The sequence below is a fragment of the Peromyscus eremicus genome, chromosome 11 (assembly GCF_949786415.1).
Source record: "Peromyscus eremicus chromosome 11, PerEre_H2_v1, whole genome shotgun sequence".
NCBI classification, from domain to species: Eukaryota; Metazoa; Chordata; class Mammalia; order Rodentia; family Cricetidae; genus Peromyscus; species Peromyscus eremicus.
In genome coordinates, this window is record NC_081427.1 from 8,128,428 (window position 1) to 8,147,351 (window position 18,924).

General features: G+C 46.8%; 2 protein-coding genes across 4 annotated transcripts in view; one reads left to right on the forward strand and one right to left on the reverse strand.

Moving 5' to 3' along the window:
• Cct5 (chaperonin containing TCP1 subunit 5) overlaps positions 1-5,059 on the forward strand; it is an 11,528-nt gene extending 6,469 nt beyond the window's left edge. The window contains exons 5-11 of the mRNA XM_059276430.1: positions 781-973; positions 1,050-1,199; positions 1,677-1,796; positions 2,376-2,561; positions 2,654-2,791; positions 2,988-3,168; positions 4,820-5,059. Coding sequence (XP_059132413.1) covers positions 781-973; positions 1,050-1,199; positions 1,677-1,796; positions 2,376-2,561; positions 2,654-2,791; positions 2,988-3,168; positions 4,820-4,947 — 1,096 coding nt within the window. The 3' untranslated portion in view covers positions 4,948-5,059. The remainder of the gene's footprint in view (positions 1-780; positions 974-1,049; positions 1,200-1,676; positions 1,797-2,375; positions 2,562-2,653; positions 2,792-2,987; positions 3,169-4,819) is intronic.
• Positions 5,060-5,900: 841 nt separating this feature from the next.
• Cmbl (carboxymethylenebutenolidase homolog) overlaps positions 5,901-18,924 on the reverse strand; it is a 35,762-nt gene continuing 22,738 nt past the window's right edge. For 2 of the 3 annotated variants that reach the window (XM_059276431.1, XM_059276432.1), the window contains exons 2-6: positions 14,018-14,250; positions 11,445-11,552; positions 10,085-10,227; positions 7,491-7,582; positions 5,901-6,548 (exon numbers count right to left, since the gene is read on the reverse strand). In XM_059276431.1, the coding sequence (XP_059132414.1) occupies positions 6,369-6,548; positions 7,491-7,582; positions 10,085-10,227; positions 11,445-11,552; positions 14,018-14,250 (756 nt within the window). In that variant the 3' untranslated portion in view covers positions 5,901-6,368. The remainder of the gene's footprint in view (positions 6,549-7,490; positions 7,583-10,084; positions 10,228-11,444; positions 11,553-14,017; positions 14,251-18,924) is intronic. The other variant, XM_059276433.1, reaches the window with a different exon arrangement.

Below are 18,924 nucleotides of genomic sequence, written 5' to 3' on the forward strand. Positions count from 1 at the left end.
TCCTGTTTGTCCCCTCCTGCTTGATACCATTTTTTTAAATGTAAATATTCCACATGTGAGAGAAAATGGGGTAATTGTCTTTATTTCCTCCTTTTTGTCCTCTCATTTCCCCGTTACTACTCTTTTTACATTTGTGTGTGCGTGTACAACTTGTGGGAGTCTGCTCTCTACCACCAGGTAGGTCAGCAGGCTTGGCAGCAAGCGCTTTGACCCATAGAGCTATCTCGCCAGCCTTATAACTCTTTGTTAAATCACCTAACGGTGTGAGCAGTATTTAAATGCAGAGCTGTTGACATTCTTGTGTATCTGGTAGTTTTAGCAGAAGAAATGGTCTCAATAAAAGGCAAATGCAATAAATTTGAGCTGTGAAGCACCTAAGGACTGCTCATTTGGTGTCTGAGAAGACACAGGAAAGCTGAGCACCTGCAGCAAAGGGCCAGATATCCAGAACAGAAACAAGGCTAGAATGTAGTTAGTATCTGAGTAGATACTGAGGATCCTGCTCTAAGGTGGACCTGGCCACCACCAGATGATTCATGCGCTTTTAGAGGAAAATCAAAGTACACTTAGGTGTCAAGACTTGCAAGTAGAGTTGGTTCAAATCATAAGGGGTTTGCACAGCTCAGATTTATTGCTTTGCCTAGGCCATTACTGTCCCTGGTCTGCTTTGAACTTGGAAAGGAGCACTAGTTTTCCTAGACCCGTTGTTGAGTTGCATGACATGCTGGATTGGTTACTGCAGTCGTGTAAGGAATGTGAGAAAGGTGTGTGTTTTCTCAGGGTGAACAGCTGCCATCGACAAATGGCTGAAATCGCTGTGAATGCCGTCCTCACTGTGGCAGACATGGAGCGAAGAGACGTTGACTTTGAGCTCATCAAAGTGGAAGGCAAAGTGGGTGGGAGGCTGGAGGACACAGAACTTATAAAGGGTGTGATCGTTGATAAGGACTTCAGTCACCCACAGATGCCAAAAGTAAGTTAGTGCTCCTGCACTTCCCCACTGCTCTGAACTAAAACCCTCTACTTACAGTGTTGATGCTTTCCCATAGAGAGTGGAGAATGCTAAGATTGCAATTCTCACGTGTCCATTTGAGCCACCTAAACCAAAGACAAAGCACAAGCTGGATGTGACCTCTGTGGAGGACTACAAAGCCCTGCAGAAATACGAAAAGGAGAAGTTCGAAGAGATGATTGAGCAGGTCAGTCCTGTGCTGCCCCCTGAACCAACTCCTCAGGACTAACTGAGTTAGCATCTGGGGACTTTGTCACATAGCTACAAATAACGTTCAGCGTCAGTCATATAAATAAGTACGGTAAGAAAAACCAAATGGCATAATAGGAAAGCAGCTGGTTTGCCCTGAACTTCCTTGAGAGTTTGGCGTCTTAGCTGTGCCTTTGGTTAGCAGCTCTCCTGGGCTTGAGTGGAGCAAACGAGAGCTGTAAGAGGAATTTAAAGCACAGTTGGAGAGCAGAGTGGTTTCCGTTGGTGCATGTTTTAGTACTGGAAGGAGCAGATGAAGATGCACACTTGTGTATTTCTTCCCTCTGTGCTTTCCTGTTCCTTTCAGTACACAGACTTCACACGCACTGCTGTGCGTCTCCCCTTTTTCAGGTCATGTAATGAGGAACAAATAACTACTTGTTATTGATAAGAGTTGTGGCATTTCTTTTCCCAGATTAAAGAAACTGGTGCTAACCTGGCTATTTGCCAGTGGGGCTTTGATGATGAAGCCAATCATTTACTTCTTCAGAATGCCCTCCCTGCAGTTCGCTGGGTAGGAGGACCTGAGATTGAGGTAGGAGGCTGGCATTCAGAGCCCTTGCTGAGCGTGGGGTGAACCTGCAATGTATGCCTGTATTAGGGTGCCACTTTGACAGCTTGCCTGAAGTAACCATCGCACACCAAAAAGCAACAGCTTAGAGAAAGAGTAACTGTGGAAGAACATTCTAGAATCATATTTATTTGAATGACAGTGTGTTGTGGAGTCAGCTTTCTGGGCTTCCCTGTTGACTTTCGGGGCAGGAAAGCCTGGTACTGTGCCTTCAGTGGCAGCAGAATAGGAACAGCTCTCCTAAGCCCTGAGCTGGACAAGCTTTGCTTCCCTTCTCCTTCCGCAGCCTGCTGTGCTGTGGGGGCGTGTGAGCTGGGTTTGCAGACAGGGCCACCCAGACTGTAAGGGGCTGAGTTGGGGGTTGACTATGACAGAGCTGGGTAGCACCAGCCCCTCGGAGCCTGTCGGTTTAGCAAGACAGTTTACAGGAAACTTGAAACTTTGCCCATCCCAGAATAAGGTGGTCCTAGGTTACATGTGGTTTTTTGTGGTCTGCTTCTGGAAGTTCACTAGCATTGATCACATCTGTCTGTCCTCTGATAGCTGATCGCCATTGCAACAGGAGGGCGGATCGTCCCCAGGTTCTCAGAGCTTACCCCTGAGAAGCTGGGCTTTGCCGGTGTGGTGCGAGAGATCTCGTTTGGCACTACAAAAGACAAAATGCTGGTGATTGAGCAGTGTAAGAACTCTAGAGCTGTGACCATTTTCATCAGAGGAGGGAACAAGATGGTAAGAATCCGTCCTTGAGCTGGGAGGTGGCTCAGTTGGTCCAGGGTCTTGCTCCAACTGCATGAGGCGCTGAGACATGACCTTCTCCCCAGATCATTGAAGAAGCAAAACGATCCCTCCACGATGCCTTGTGTGTCATCCGGAACCTCATCCGAGACAATCGGGTTGTGTATGGAGGAGGGGCTGCTGAAATAGCCTGCGCTCTGGCAGTCAGTAAAGAAGCAGATAAGGTAACAGCCAGAATCGCAGTGAGAACTACTATGTCTGTGGTTCAAGCATGTTTTATATTCCACCACCTGCATTCTGTAGATAAAGTAACCGTGGTTTATTAAGCATGTCCTAAGTTTTCCGGTGCATACTTAGGGAACTGCTGTTGGGTCAGGTTGGCTCTTGCCAAGTGCACTCACTGCCCCTGTGCCTTTCCAGTGCCCGACTTTGGAGCAGTATGCCATGAGAGCTTTTGCAGATGCCTTGGAGGTCATCCCCATGGCCCTTTCAGAAAACAGTGGCATGAATCCCATCCAGACCATGACTGAAGTCCGAGCCAAACAAGTGAAGGAGTCCAACCCTGCCCTTGGAATTGACTGTTTGCACAAGGGCACAAATGGTGAGTTGTCTTCTGGGGTTCTGTGAGTGAACCAGGGTTCTACTGACTTGGAAGGTGTGTGCTCCTGCTGTGTGGAGTAGTACATACCACAAGGCTATCTGGTGTGAGTTCTTGAATGCACTTGGCTAGTTAAGTTCTTGATTTGAGTATTTGAGTTGATTGCTGTGGGACCTAGTCTTAGTGACACACTACACTCATTTTACTACAGTACATACAGGATGGTCTTCCTTCACACAGATGTCTGTCAGATTCCGTACAACGTAGTTGTGTTCACAGCATGCCACTGGCTGTCCTGTGGCTGTGGAGTTTGGTAGATTTATAACTAGCAGCTTGGCAGTTCAGCTGTTGAAAAAGTGGCAGACATTTAACTTGGTGGAACTTCGCTACATTACTTTACTAATAGACCATACCTGCATTCCTGCAATGAGTTCAAGCACAGGACTTGACAGTTTATGAAATAGCAACTCCAGCATCCAAAACAAAAGAACAACTCTTAAAGTAACTTGTGTTGGTTCTGACATGAAGTGTCTACTGATTGAGCGTTGTAGAGACATGATTTCACTGCTGTGCCTCTGGGTGCTTTGAGATGTCACTGACCCATGAGCCCTGGCAGTTCGGCTACCATTTTCCAATGTAAGCATGTCCTCAGTACTAAGGAAATTCATCTGAAGATGACATGGGGAAATTGGAACCAGTTGACTGCTACAGCTTTGGGATTTTTGGTTTGGGATTTTGTTTATCTGTTAAAATTTATTAGCAGTGTGGTGGTGGCACACACCTTTAATCCCAGCAATCAGGAGGCAGAGGCAGGCAGATCTCTTGAGTTAGAGGCTAGCCTGGTCTAAAGAGTGAGTTCCAGAACAGCCAGAGCTACACAGAGAAACCCTGTTTCAAAAATTTTTCTTTAGTGTGCATGAGTGTTTTGCCTGGATGCATTTAAGCGCACTACTTGTGTGTCTGCTACTCTTGGAGACCCGAAGAGGGCACTGGGATCCCCTGGACCTGGAGTTAACTGGATGGGTGTAAGCTGCTGTGTGGGTGCTGGGAACTCGGGTTCTCTCTAAGAGCACTTGATGCTCTTAATCACTGAGCCATCTCCAGCCCTTCTTTTTACATATATAGTTTTTATTTACTTCATTGTTTAACACTTTGATATTGCTATAGATGGATATAGAGGCAGATATGATGAATTCTGAATACTCTTGCCCCCAGACCCTGTTTTCCTCCCTATAAATCTTTTCCCCACATTCCTGCCTTTAGTTCTATTAGACTTTTTAACCAGGACTATCTCTATGACCATACGTTTGTAAAACTGTCCATTGGAGCCCAGTGGGCTCTCTCACAACTGAAGACATAGATCACCCTGAGACCACCAGGGGCCAGTAGTTAGCAGGGAGAGATAGGGGCCCGTGAGCCTCTCTCTGTCCGTGACTGACAAATGGCACAGTCTTAAACCATGTTTGTTTTTGAAGTGGAATTTTGCTATCTTGCCCGGGCTGACCTTGACCTCAGCCTCCCCAGTAACTAGGAGCACAGATAAGCACACTACAGCCTGCTACATGTAGCTTTGTGGTGACTACATGAGTTGAACTGCTTGTTGACAGTAAATTTGGCTGCTCTGAGACCACTGATTGCTGTATTTGTTTTTCAGATATGCAGCACCAGCATGTCATAGAAACCTTGATTGGCAAAAAGCAGCAGATCTCTCTTGCCACACAGATGGTTAGAATGATTCTGAAGATTGATGACATCCGTAAGCCTGGAGAGTCTGAAGAATAAAATGTACCATCCACCACTGTGACTAATAAAGGGTGTGTTGTGCGCATCTGCAGTGACCACTGGTCCTCTCAGCCTGTGATGCTGGAATAAAAGCGGCTCTTTGGTAACTTTGCCCCCTTGTTCAGAGCTTAGTGCGGGATACCTTCTCACTGTGTTATTAGATGTCTGTAAGCATCCTGCATCTGCAGTTAACCGTGTAAGGAAGCAGATACAAACGACAGATACTGTTTTCACAGCTTAGCGGTCCTGTCGTCGGGGTTTGTTCTGCAGTTGACAGGACAGGAGCTCCCCGACAGGAAGCAGAGCAGTCCTGACTGTAGAGGTCCATGAGGGTGCTCCTGGGTTGTACAAACACTTGAGGACTGAAGACACCAGTGCTGGAGACTGAATCCTCCCTCAGATGCCCCCAGGCTTGCTGGACAGTGGCCAGTTAGCTCATGTGCCAATCAGAACTGGCATGGGCAGCACTCTGCCTGTAGCATGGGCTTAGAGGGCAGTTGAGGCACAGGTGCTCTGGGCTCATGTAACATACTGCTTAAGCCTGGGAGGTCAAGGCCAGCCCAGGCAACCTGGCATTCCCTGTTTCAGGGGGGATCCCAGGAAAAGCAGGACATTGTTGATGACATCTGGAGGCTCATTCCTTGCAGATGTGGACTATGGGATCTATCCTCCTCCTCCACCTCCACCAATTTAACAGACCTTGGGAGCCCAGTCTTGAACACAAAATGCCAGTGCTTGGGGAGAGTGTGTGACACAGCAGGATGATAGCTAGTCTTAGCGTTTCCGTCAGAGAAAAAGGCCTACAGGTGGTTCAGACCAAGTGGCCACCAAGTCTGGGGACCATGATTCCTTGGACCCACGTGATAAAGACTACCATTAGTTGTCCTCTGACCGCCACCTGTGGTGGCACATACAGAAACAGACGCTTATTTAAAAGAGAAGCTACAGATTCATAAATTCAAAAAAATCAGTTTATTAGATTGAATAATTGGGTCTATGGGAGCTGAATTCCAACACTACTCACACCAAAGTGCATATGGGTGGCATTGAGCTTCACCAAAGCCCATAAACATCTGGGGGGCGGGGGTTAACCTACCTAGTTGACAACTTGTGATCTTCCTGGCTTTGCACATAACTTGTTTTAACAGTCTTCAGTTAACAATGTAAAGCCACATCTGAGAACCCAGCTGGTCCCTGAATGGCCCCAGATTCCCCTAATAATTATAGTTACACTGTCATTTGAAGTCTTCGGGTAACGAGCTTTTATTAAAAATTTCTATTGTGTTAAGTATTTTTCACGTAGTTTCTGCTATGTTTCAGAAAAGTTTTTACGATTCCTATATTTTAAGTAAAGTAAGAAATCAGCTGGGTAATTGTGTCCAGGCAGACTTGATTGACAGCTGTTGTGTGCTTGAGTGCTGTTAAATGAACTTGTTCAGCCACTCAATGAGATTCCTCCTCGCCTCCTCAATGTAGGGCTTGTCAGCAGGGGAGCAGTCTTCTCTCTTCCGATGCACAAAGCCATGAGTTTGCCCAGAAAATGTTTTAACTTGGTAATTAACTATGCAGTGTTCCTTCAGTTTCTGGGTCAGCACAGAGACCTAGTGCACAAAAAAATAAAGTGAGGTGTTGTGACTTTAACTCTGAGCTGACGTCATGCTTTACATAGAGAACAGGCTCCACAGCTTCTGAATTGACTTAAACAGTTCCTGGCCCCTGTCGGGGGTTGCAGAGCAGCATAAGGATGAGGCTACACCAATTACAGAAGCTCCTACATTTACCCTAGGGCTGAGACCCAACAAATCCACTCTAAGTTAAAAATACGGTAGGTCCGAAGTACACTGAGCATGGTGGTGGACATTTTTACCCTAGCAGAGACAGGCAGGCAGATCTCTGAGGCCAGCCTGGTCTATGTAATGAGTCCTTTGTGTAAAGGGTGCTCAGTGGTGGAGCACATACTTACCATGTGTGGGGCCTGCTGGGTTCAGTCCCCCCAGCACCAGGCGGGGTGGACCTTGAATATAGCTGCCCTGCTGACCATCCCACCTTAGCAGAGCACAGTGAGACTGTTGCTGGTTTCCCTAGTGACCATAGGGCTGATGGGGATGCGTAATTTATCCCAGCTGTCAACATCATGAGACCATGTACAGGTGTGGCTAGGCCAGGAAAAGAACCGAATTCAAAATTGGTCTACTGTGTATTACTTTTGCACTATAGTAAAATTAAACCAAATATCTTAAGCTGAGGACTGTTGAAAGGCTGATTTACAAATGACTGCTTTTAACTTAGACTTTTTCCTTATCAACTTCCTGGTCTTAATAAATCTGACTTTATGGTAACCAGTGGGTTACTGTGGAGACCATTCCTTCTCACAGAATGGGCTGTTGGAACATTTCCTTCAGCTCTCCTTCTGAACAGACCCATTCTGGGCTTAAGTTCCATTCTTAGTACATTTTCATCATTGGAAACAGTTACAGTGATAAGTGAGCTCTTTGGAACTTACTCCAAAAATGTCAGGATATGCTATTAGGCTGCCCACTCACCTGCTCAAGTGGGATCACGGTATCATTTTCTGCAAAAATGAACAACGTTGGGTTCTTCAAATTATAAATATCTTCGGACTCTCTGATGATGCCTGGAAAGAGTTGAGGGAGATTGACTTCCACAGAAAGCTGCCTGGATTTGGTGTGGTTTTACAAAGTAAAGCAGGTATTAAGAGATTTCCGGGAGGTGGAGGGGTATGTGCGTGTGTTGATGTACATGACCACATGGGGTCTTGTGCACGTGTGTATGTAAGTGGAGGCCAGATGTCCACATCCAGTGTCTTCCTCAGTCACTCAGCATCTTACCTTCTGCTGTAGGGTCGCATTGAACCTAGAGCTCAAAGGTTTCTCTAGACTGGCTAATGAGTGAACTTGACGGACCCTTCTGTCTCCCCCTGTCCGGTGCAGGAGTGAGAGACATGCAGACTCCTACACAGATGCCAGGGATCTGAACCCAGGTCTTCATGGATGTGCAATCAATACTTCACTGCCTTAACCATCTCCCCAGCCCTTGGTTTATTTTCATTTTGAGCAATTCCACAGAAGCCTGGCCTGTGAAACTCCATAAAAGTGCAACTGAGTTAGCCGAATCCTCTGCACCTCGTTCAACAGGAGCCAGGCCAGTAAACTTAGTGCTGTGTGCTGCTTGGTGTGTGAGGACAGCAGTCTGAGAAGTGCTCCCTCTTGAGATGGCTGTTGGATCAGGTCGTAATTTTTAAACCACCGCTCTAGAAGTTTCTATGCAGGTCCCACTTGTTCCGGTTTCAATGAACTAGACAGTTTTATTCATAAGAAGAACAGCCATTGGACCAGATATTAATCCAACAAGACTCCAAGGGTACAGTGTCTGCTCTGCAGGTCATTGTATGAAATTCAGTGTCCATCCTTGTCTCAGTGCTCTTAAGGTTAATTAGTGCAAAGTATTGCTCTGCCAGGCCCAGGCAACCCCCAGGTGTCTTTGCTTGGGGAAAAAGCAAGTCGTGTACTGTTGGAAGACTGGACAGAAAGTGAGTCAGAGGACTCACTTGCCAAACAAGCCTAAGGGGACCTGAGTTTGATCCTGGAACCCACATAAAGTTGTTCTCTGGCTTCCACACAGGCATTGTTGCATGCAGGTCCACACATTGCACACATACACATGATCGTGATGATTTAAAAAGATGAGAAAAACTATCTTTTCCCTGCTTCCTGCCAGTATGATAACAAAGCTAAGTGGCACACACATCTCCCTTCCCCATTACTCCTCTCCAGAAGGCAGCAAGGCACAGGGAGGATGGCAGTGCTCCCTGCCCAACTCCAGCAAAGCCGCATAATGGGTGGATGTGTCCTGCCCAACTCCTGCAATTGCCTTCCACTCAGGCTGCACGACAGCAACCAGCAGGTGGCGCCAGAGACATGCACGCCAGGAGCAACCTTTTAATTCACACCCTTGGCCTGATGTCTAAGGCCAACTGGTGATTTATTGAATTTTTTTTGTTGTTGTTTGAGACTGGCTCTCACCATGTAGCTCATGCTGGCCAGAAAATCCCAATCCTGCTTCAGTCTCCCAAGTACTGGGATTACAAGTGTGTGTGCTGTGCCTAACTGTATTTCCTTTTGTGTAAGGAAATATTTGGGGTTTTTGTTTTTTTGGTTTTTTTTTTTTTTTTAGTGCTAATAGTAGATGAAGTGTCATGTCAAAGAGCTCATAAGCCATATAAGAACTGCTTGTGCATGTGTAGCTTTTTGAAGTAGCAGTCAGTTTTCTTGCATTATTTTTGACGTTTCAGTCTGGATGCTTTTAAATTCCCTGTGCTGCTGCTGTTAACAGGTACAGAGTTCTTATCTCATGCTTAGAGTAACTTTGTTTCCATTTGGCTAAATGTAAAAGTTGGAGATGGAAAGATGGCTCAGCAGTTACTGGCTGCTCTTCCAGGGGACCCAGATTCAATTCCCAGCATCCCCATGGTGGCTCACAATCATCTGTAACTATAGAGGGGATCTGACAAATGTCTTCTGCCTCTGTGGATACCAAGCATACACATGGTGCACAGGCATACATGTAGGTAACATACCCATACAAAGTTTTTAAATTGCTAATTTTTTTTTAAAGGTGAAAGTTGCTGTTTGTACTTTAAAGTAGACTTTGCTTTTTTCTGTGTCTCTGTGTACGCATGTGCATACACGCACGCGCACACAACAGTTGCATATGCTTCCATTCACTGGTGCATAGGTGCACTGCATTTGGGAACAGAAGACAACTTTGGATGTGTTCCTGAGGAGCCTTCCCACCTAGATTTTTGAGACAGGATCTAGGACTTACCAAGTAGGCTAAGTGGTGCCTTAAGTGGTACCAAAGTGCCCAGTAAGCCAAAATCTCACCTGTCCCTGTCTCCCTTAACATGGGTTCTGAAAAACAGATTCAGGAACTCCTGCTTGCAAGACAAGAACTCTACTGACCGAGCCGTCTCCCCAGTTCTGTTTTCAGATTCAGAAAACCATGCTAAGCTGGTTCCTCTCACGCCATCAGGTTTTGTGTTGCAGCATTGGGAGAGACCTGTCACTCCCCCACCCCCACCCCCCTTTCTCTTGAGGGAAATGCACTGGGCACTTACCGTAAACAGACACCCCTGCCCTGACTTCCGGGTATGTCATCATCACATGGTGCACAACAGCTCCTCCCCAGCAGAAGCCTACAATGCCAATCTTCTGGGCATGACACTGTTGTGTCAGATACCTCATGACAGCCTCGACCTCTCTAGAACAGAAAAGGCGTTGGAAAGAGAGGGCTGATTCGTGAGCCTCCAAGGTTATGGTGACCGGGATGTCTCCGTGGACATTACTTGAAGTTTTTTTACTTGTTTGGTGGTGAGAACCAGAATTCCTAGGAAGAAGCAGTGGCTGCAAGGCTGATGGACTGCTTGAAATGAAAACTTGAGCAGCTGTGGGGAGCTTGGACGGTTGCAGGTCCAGAGCCTAATTACAATGTATCTCTGTCTCTAACCCACTAATGAGCCATTCCTTGCCCACCCCTATTGGCTCTAACTCATGTAATTAGCAGATAAAGCTGACCCTAACATCCTGATAAACAGATAAAAGCCTTTGGAGTGCATTAACTCAGTAGAACCCTGTTCTCCACCAATCACAGAGCTCAAAATGCTATCAGCTAGCATCTGGGTCCTGCAGCTGAGATTTCTCTATTCTACTGTAACCACCTAATTAATGTTTCCACCAATGTATTTCAAGTGTCTCGATTTAGAATTTATCTTTCTTCTGTTACTATGAAACCTTCATGACACTGTTTCCATAGTGGATTGTGGAATTTGAGGTAAATTTGGTTGCAGTAGTCTGTGGCTCATACCTGACCAATCGGAGAACAATCTCCTGGTCAGAATGATAGTTTTCCAGGATGGACTGCAGAGCCCATCATAACCCGAGGGGAGCAGGGAATATGATGCTCTCCAGGTTGCTGGGAGAGACGCTATGGAAGAATGGGCTGCCTCTGAGGTGGGGCTTCTTGAGGACGAAGCCAGCACACAAGAAGTGAGGCTGAGCAGCGACGGAAGATGGGAGTTGGGGATACCGTTAAGCTACGGGCCAATTCCTGCTTGAACCCTGAGCTAATTTCCATGGTTCTATAAACCAATAGCTCTTTGAACTGCTGATGCACTTGGGATAGGTGTCCTAACACTTGCAAACAAGCACCTATGTGGACACAGGACTTTGAACTCATCGCTTGTAAGGGAGGTGAGCAGCTATGCTTGCTGGGGCAGTGGGGCAAGGGGTGTGTGGCCCCCTCCATCCACAGCTCACAGTGTGCTGGAGCAAAACTTTCCCATCATGCTGTTGGAAGGACTTTGACTAAGGCCAAATGAGGCCCTACCCCACAGGAAGGGAGTGGGGGAGAGGAAACTGTGGTGAAGCCCGCTCCTCTTTGGGCTGTCACATACAAAACCATGCCTGTTGATAGCTTACCGATTGATATTTCTGGGATTTTTTGACTTTATCCACTCAGGGAAAGTAGACCAGTCACCAGCTGGGTCCCATGGCTCTTGCCCCACAAAGAAGTCTGGGACGATGGCTCTGTAAAATATGGACATGAATAAGCCTTTGATCGCTTTGACTCAGTTTGTCCAGTCTTATTAAGCACCTTGTTAGGTTGCCAATTCTTGGCAGAGGGAAGGAAGAACCTGGACCACGAAGGCCACCCTTGATTACATCAAAGGTTATCTGGAACCAGGCCACTTTGCCTCAGATCCCACAACCGCAACTACACAGCATCCAGCAGCTTGAGTGTGACTCTGCTTCTCAAGAGCTATTCCAGTGCAGAAGGAGACAGACCTGGTATGGACCCTGAAATGTCCTTCCTTCCTTCCTCCATGGAGTTAGTTGTTCCTCTCAACCAGACCCAGAGCACTGGCTTTGGCCAAAGGTCATCCCTGAAGAATATGAAGAGTCACTGTGATCAGGTAATGCCCCACCCCAGCCTCTGCACAGCCTACCAGTTTCCTGCCCCAAGAGTAAGGTCCACAGCACGTTCTAGAACAGGCCAGAGAAAGAGTAAACAAGCAAAGTGAAGACTAACAGAGGTTGACCTCTGCCCTCTATGTCTCACTACAGTAAGCGCGAACCCACACACACACACACACACATATATACATTGTACACACGCACAAATCATATGATCAAATGATAGAGGACCCAGCACAGGCAATTGGCACAGTTTGGAAATCATGGACATTGCTAATCCTAGTACTTGGGAGGGCAGAGGCAGGATTGCACACTGGAGTCCATGCCATTCTCCTAGAAGCCAACTCGGGAGCGATGGAGCCAGGACCACAGTCTCCCAAAGGAATGAGTTAGCTATGGCTGTGATTCAAGGCACCAGCCCCTCTGCTGCACAGGTGGGCAGAACACCAGGGCCTGGGCCAAAAAGGGCAGGTTCATGTCTCAGTACCACCCTATACTGTAGCAAGACCTTGACAAGTAACTGACCACTTTCATCCCTCACATTCTTAATTATTTATTTTGGTTTTTCGAGACAGGGTTTCTCTGTGTAACAGTCTTGGCTGTCCTGGAATTCATTCTGTAGACCAGTCTGACCTTGAACTCATAGAGATCCACCTGCCTCTGTCTCCCAAGTGTTGGGATTAAAGGAGTGTGCCACCACTGCTTGGCATCCCTCACATTCTTTAAGATTGATTTATTTGTATGTGCATGAGTGCTTGTCTGCATGTATTATGTACATGCCTGTTGCTTGCAGAGGCCAGAAGAAGGTGTCAGATCCCCTGTAACTAGTTACGGAGAGTTGTGAGCTGCCATGTGTGTTCTCAGAACCAAACCTGGGTTTTCTGTCAAGTCATCAAGTACGTTTAACCATTGAGCCGTCTCTCTGGTCCTAAGCCTCACATTCTTGACCAGACAGACAGATATGTGCACTGCCCGGCCTCCGATTGCTCTGCGTATGTAAAATGAGTAGTGTGAAGGGGAGGAGTCTTGTAAGTCCTACTGCCATTCAAGCAGTGACTTACAGTTCACCCAGAGCAACCAAGAGCCTCTGTCTTTGTGCCTTGACTTCCCAGCCTTTAATATGGGGAAGGTAATATCCCTCCCTCCCAGGGCTGCTGGAAGCATGAGAGGCTGTCCACATTGGCTATCATAGGTTTATTTAGAGGCTTCCCCCAGGAAATGGCCCCACTCTCCTCAAGGCCATCTTTTCATCCCTCGGTAGGTCTGCTAGGCCTGCTAGGCCTGCGTCGGCAGTGGGGGAGAGAAGACAGGCTCACCCTGGACTTCCAGCTCTCTGTGCACTGTGAACCCAAGTTCCCAGAAAATAAGCCACCTTGCCTGTGCAAAAGATGGCACTAGGCTCATAAACTGATGGGAACTTCACCACTGTGGAGGATTTGGAATGCTGCAGGTCCAGAGCCCAATCCTCTTGGGTTGTCTTTAGCCCTCATAATCTATTCATTGCCGTCTCTGTGTCTGACCTAACACCTCTGTGACTATCAGCTAAGTCACATGGAATGCAGTAACAGACAGCAGTAGCAGCCACCAGCACAAGAGCTAAGAACATCATCAGATATCCTGTGACATCCACAGCAGAAGGTTTTGCTGGAACTCACCTGAAATTTCCACTGATTTACTTTAAAGGAGCCTTGACGTGTGACTTTCTTTTGTTCTGAGTCACATTCCAAGAAGACCTGTGAAACCTACCCTGAGGCTGAGATGCTTGAGTGTGCACAGGTGTGCTGGCCTATGCCTGGATGGGACCCTTTGTGGGGAGAGGACCCTCTATCCAGCATGACTGTAGGGCCAGGTACCGCTGGGGACCAGATGCTCAGGGATTCTGTTGGGAAGAGTTGGCTCCACCAGGTCAGTGTTAAATTTCAAAGGACAGTTCCCAGTTCCCATCACTGAGATAAGGAAATAGATAATGTAAGTGAGAATACAGCTCAGGCTATTATTGTTTTTGTCTTTCGGAAGGGAACAAAATGGACCACAGAAATTCACAAGAATTTAAGCAAAGAACAGAACTTCATACGTACGTGTATCCATTTCCAGCAATCATGTCAGCCATATACCTGGTGTTGGGCAGCCGCCAGCCAAATATATCCTGGACGACGATCACCGCTTTGCCTGCATCCACAGGGGACCGGGTGACATATGCCTTGATGTGCTCAACCTGAACTTCCTGGCCCATGCCACCATACTCTAGCTTGTGACCAATGTCACATGGGCAAGGGTTAGCTTCATTAGCCATTGGGGTCTTGATGTCAGGCTACAGAGGAAATGAAACATTCATTACATGCTGACTAGTACAGATCTAAAGATAATCTATACTAAATAAATTATCATCAAAATTACTGGAAAAAACATCTAACTCCACCTATGACATTTATTCTGAAATAACTCAATGTTGTGCTGGCTAATGTTGACTGTGACCTTGACAGGATTAAGAGACAACTATGTGTTTAGTGAACCTATCCAGAGACAATTAGATCATAGCATTAGGACCTGTTCAATAGATGAGTCCTTTGATGGTTTTATATCAGGGGGTATACAGGTAATGCCTTCGCAAAGCATTGGCCAGGACAGTCTTTCAAACAGACATGAACAAACTCTCCATATAGTAACTTCGGTGTAAATCTCAACAAATATTTTACATAAAGGTAATAAGTGTGATTTAAAACAAACTGGAAATTAGCTCAGTTGCCAGAGCACTCACCTCGTATGCACACCTGGGAACCGGTGAAGTCGGGCAAGCACGGGGAATACCAGCTTAGGACTCCACTTGAGTGGAGATATGCACACACCTCTCTTCTAGTAACACACCTAGCAGCCTAGAAACCCTACCTGCACATGCCATGCACACACACACACCCACTCTGAACAATGCACATAGCAACCTAGGACTCCTGGCGTCAAGCGTGTGCACAACCCCTCAGAGCAATGGATTAAGTTTCTGCTCTCCTTAACAATCTTCAAACTTAGATTCTATGCAGTCATGCTCCAGTTGTGTTACAGTAGGAGGGGCTGATCTGGTTTCAACTGGTTTGGTGGGCCTTTGCAGTAAGGCAAACTCTGTCCTCTAACTGAACTTTTAGGAAAAATCCTCTATTTGGCATCTTGTGCCTACTCATAATTGAATATACACATGATGAAAACCAGGTGCATTATGGGAAGGGGTGTGCACAATAAAGAAAAGATTGTATAACTTAAAAACTGAGAGAATCACAAAAAAAAAAAAAAAGAAGAAAGTAGTCCAGGCATAGTGACACATACCTTTAACCCCAGCACTTGGGAGGTAGATGCAGGAGGATCTTCTAGTTCAAGGCCAGCCTGATCTACATAGTTCCAGAACAGCCAGAGTAACACAGTAAGACCTTGTCTTAAAATAAAACAAACACAAAACCACCCAAATCATCCCCTATTGACTAAGCTCTCTCTCCTCTCAAACTCTACGAAAAGAAGGCCCGCCGTGGCCAGGGCTGTTGGGTACTTTTTCAAGCCTGTGCTTTGCTGTCAGTGACCTGTTCTAAACCTGCTTTGTTTTAAACAACATTGCCCGATACTTGGAGATTCGTGCAAACCTGTATTTCAATTATTTGAATAAGAGACAGAGAGCCTGAAAATGCCTGGTTGACCCTGAACAGTTGCCCTGGTTGGGAAGTCAATCAGCATTTAGGAGGTCGAGGCAGGGGGATGAGAAGTGAGTTTAATGTTCTCCTCAGCTACACAGCGGACTATGTGAGAGAGAGCACGCCTCGGAACTAACTAGTTAAACACAACGAGATCATACTACAAACGCACAAGGTTTAGAAATCAGTTACGATGGAGCCTGCGTAGTAAGTCAGTACAGCGCACTGCAGAGAGAGAACCCTCCAGTCTACACGGCAAGTGTTGGGGGGGGGGGGGCAGAGTGAAAGTGAGCTCCGCCTCAAGGAGACGTGGGAAGGGAGTCAGTCCACTCAAGCTGCTGTAACAAAACACAGCAGCTTGGAAGCAACGGCATGGTCCTAAGACTGTGGGACCAGAAGCCCCTGATCAAAGCGGCAGTCCTCTGCTGTCTGGAGCAGGCATCTTCCTGAACCACAGAGGTCACCTCCTCCCGGTGTCCTCACGCGGTAGGAGCAGACAGACCGTTCTCCAGCGTCTCCTATGAGGGTGCTCATAAAATCCGAAGAGGGGCTGGGCCTTTGTGACCCTCTCCTCTCCCACAGGCCCCACTTCCGGATCGTCTGCAGGATTACATTTCTGTGTAATTACTTTGGAAGTTCATGTACATTCAGATCTAACAAATCTTTCAAAGAGATGAACAATAGAAGACCCTGGAAACATTAAATTCTGACTCTTGGAAGAGTTCTAAACCAGGCTCATACACGGCCATGATGTGACTGATACAGAGAGAGAGAGAGAGAGAGAGAGAGAGAGAGAGAGAGAGAGAGAGAGAGAGAGAGAACGAGGTAGAGAGAGAACCAAGCACAGGAAGGAAGCAGGGTAGCGCCGAGGAGAGCAGTGGGAAGGAAGACAAACTAAAATATAAAAGGTGTCCGCACCTGAAGAACGTTACCCAAGGCCGTCTTCCGGCCTCTCTATGCACACACACATACACACGCACGCCTGAACACAGACACACACGCGCACAAAGAAATAAAGTAAAACATAAACCATCTGTAATTAGTGGTGAAATTCCACGAAACCAAGGAGGGGTAAAAAACACAGGAGAGGATTGTGTCCCAAGGTTGACTGTGGGGGCCAGAGTCGCTTCATTTGCTCACAGAGCTAAAGATTAAGAACCAGAGAGGTGGGAACTTAAAATGGGGTGGTTGGGTGGAGAACACTGTCCTAGATGCCCCCGGCCTTGTTTATGCAGTCAGGTGTCAGGTGCACAGAAAGGCACAGCAGAGTTCTGTGTGGTCATCCCAGAAGCCAACAAGACACAGTCGATCCACATGGGAAAGACAGACTGGCCAGGGACAGAACAACAGAAGTCACACGGAGTGGCCCAGCTGAGAAAACAAGTCACACAGGGCCCTTGAAGCGCAGCAGAGATCACATCCCAAGACTCAAAACCCAAGCAGAGAATGCAGAATTCGCCTGCTCCATGTGAACGGCTTTCCTTTAACATTGGACTGAGGCCTGATTTCTTTTTTTTTTTTTTTTTTGGTTTTTTGAGACAGGGTTTCTCTGTGTAGCTTTGCGCCTCTCCTGGAACTCACTTGGTAGCCCAGGCTGGCCTCGAACTCACAGAGATCCACCTGGCTCTGCCTCCCGAGTGCTGGGATTAAAGGCATGCGCCACCACCGCCCAGCGAGGCCTGATTTCTTAAAGGAGACTCCAGAATCATCCCATCATCAAGGAAAAGATTAGTGAATTTCAATCTACTTTAACTAACTGTTGAGGATAAAAACAGTTGGGACTGGAGAGGTGACACAGTGGCTAAAAGCACTTACTGTCCTTGCAGAGGACCCGAGTTCAGTTCCCAGCACTCACATTAGGTGGCCTGTAACTCCAGTTCCAGGGGATCTAAAGCCCTCTGACCCTCGGGACACCAACACACATGCAGTGCATGTAAACTTATGCCAGCGTGCACACACACACACAGATATAATGAATAATTTTTTTTTTAAAGAAAAAAAAACAAGCTGAGCGCACACCTTAATCCCAGCACTTAGAAAGCAGAGGCAGGCGGATCTCTATGAATCTGAGGCCAGCCCGGTCTCTCTACAAAGTGAGTTCCTGAACAGTCAGGGCTACACACAGAGAAACCCTGTCTCAAAAAAAAAAGGAAAGAAAACTACAGACACCTGAGTGTTGGGTAGATATTTACAGATGCAGAGGACTGCTGCTATGATGGCGAGGGAGGGTACTGTCCTGGGTTGCACAGTCCTGTCTTTCCTCACAAATGACATCTGTACAGATGAAGATGTTGGGACTTGTTTCCCTGTGTTTCTCAGAGTCTCCAGTGAGTTGTGAGTTCAAGGTTGCCCTAGTCTTTCTACTTAGATATCCTTGAGATTGTTCACAAGTTTTCAGATGTTCACTATAGAGAAGCCAATAAAGTTACTAGGAAGTAATTAGGATGAATAACAAGATTGAAAGGCAAAGGGTGTCGTGATGCACACCTTTAATCCCAGCACTCAGGAGGCACAAAGCGAGCAGATTTCTTGAGTATGAGGCCAGCCTGGTCTACATAGCAAGTTCTAGGCCAGACTGGATGATATACTAAGATGCTGTCTAAAAAAAATATATTAAAAGGCTCCATAAAAACTCAGATATTTCATACAAAGAGAAGAAACACATAGATGAGACGTGTGTCCTGGAGAAAGTCAAGGGGAGGTGTGCTGCATACACTACCATGTAGTGATGGAGTCACAGGGAGGTGTGCACACACTACCACATGTTAGTGATGGAGTCACAGGGAGGTATGCTGCACACACTACCACATGTTAGTGATGGAGTCACAGGGAGGTGTGCTGCACACACTACCACATGTTAGTGATGGAGTCACAGGGAGGTGTGCTGCACACACTACCATGTTAGTGATGGAGTCACGGGGAGGTGTGCACACACTACCATGTTAGTGATGGAGTCACGGGGAGGTGTGATGCACACACTACCACATGTTAGTGATGAAATAACAAGGAGGTGTGCACACACAACCACATGTTAGTGAAGAGCAACTTTTTTTTTTCTTTCTTCTTTTTTTTTTTTTTTTTGGTTTTTCAAGATAAAGTTTCTCTGTGTAACAGCTCTGGCTGTCCTGGAACTTGCTCTATAGACCAGATCCCTGTGAGTTCAAGGCCAGCCTAGTCTACACAGTGAGATCTTGGACAAGCAGAGCTACATAGTGAGACCCTGTCTTAAAACACAGACACACAGAAGAGAGTTGGCGGGGGTGTGGGGCGGGGCGGGGCGGGGGGTGGGGGTGGGTGGGTAATATTGGGCTATA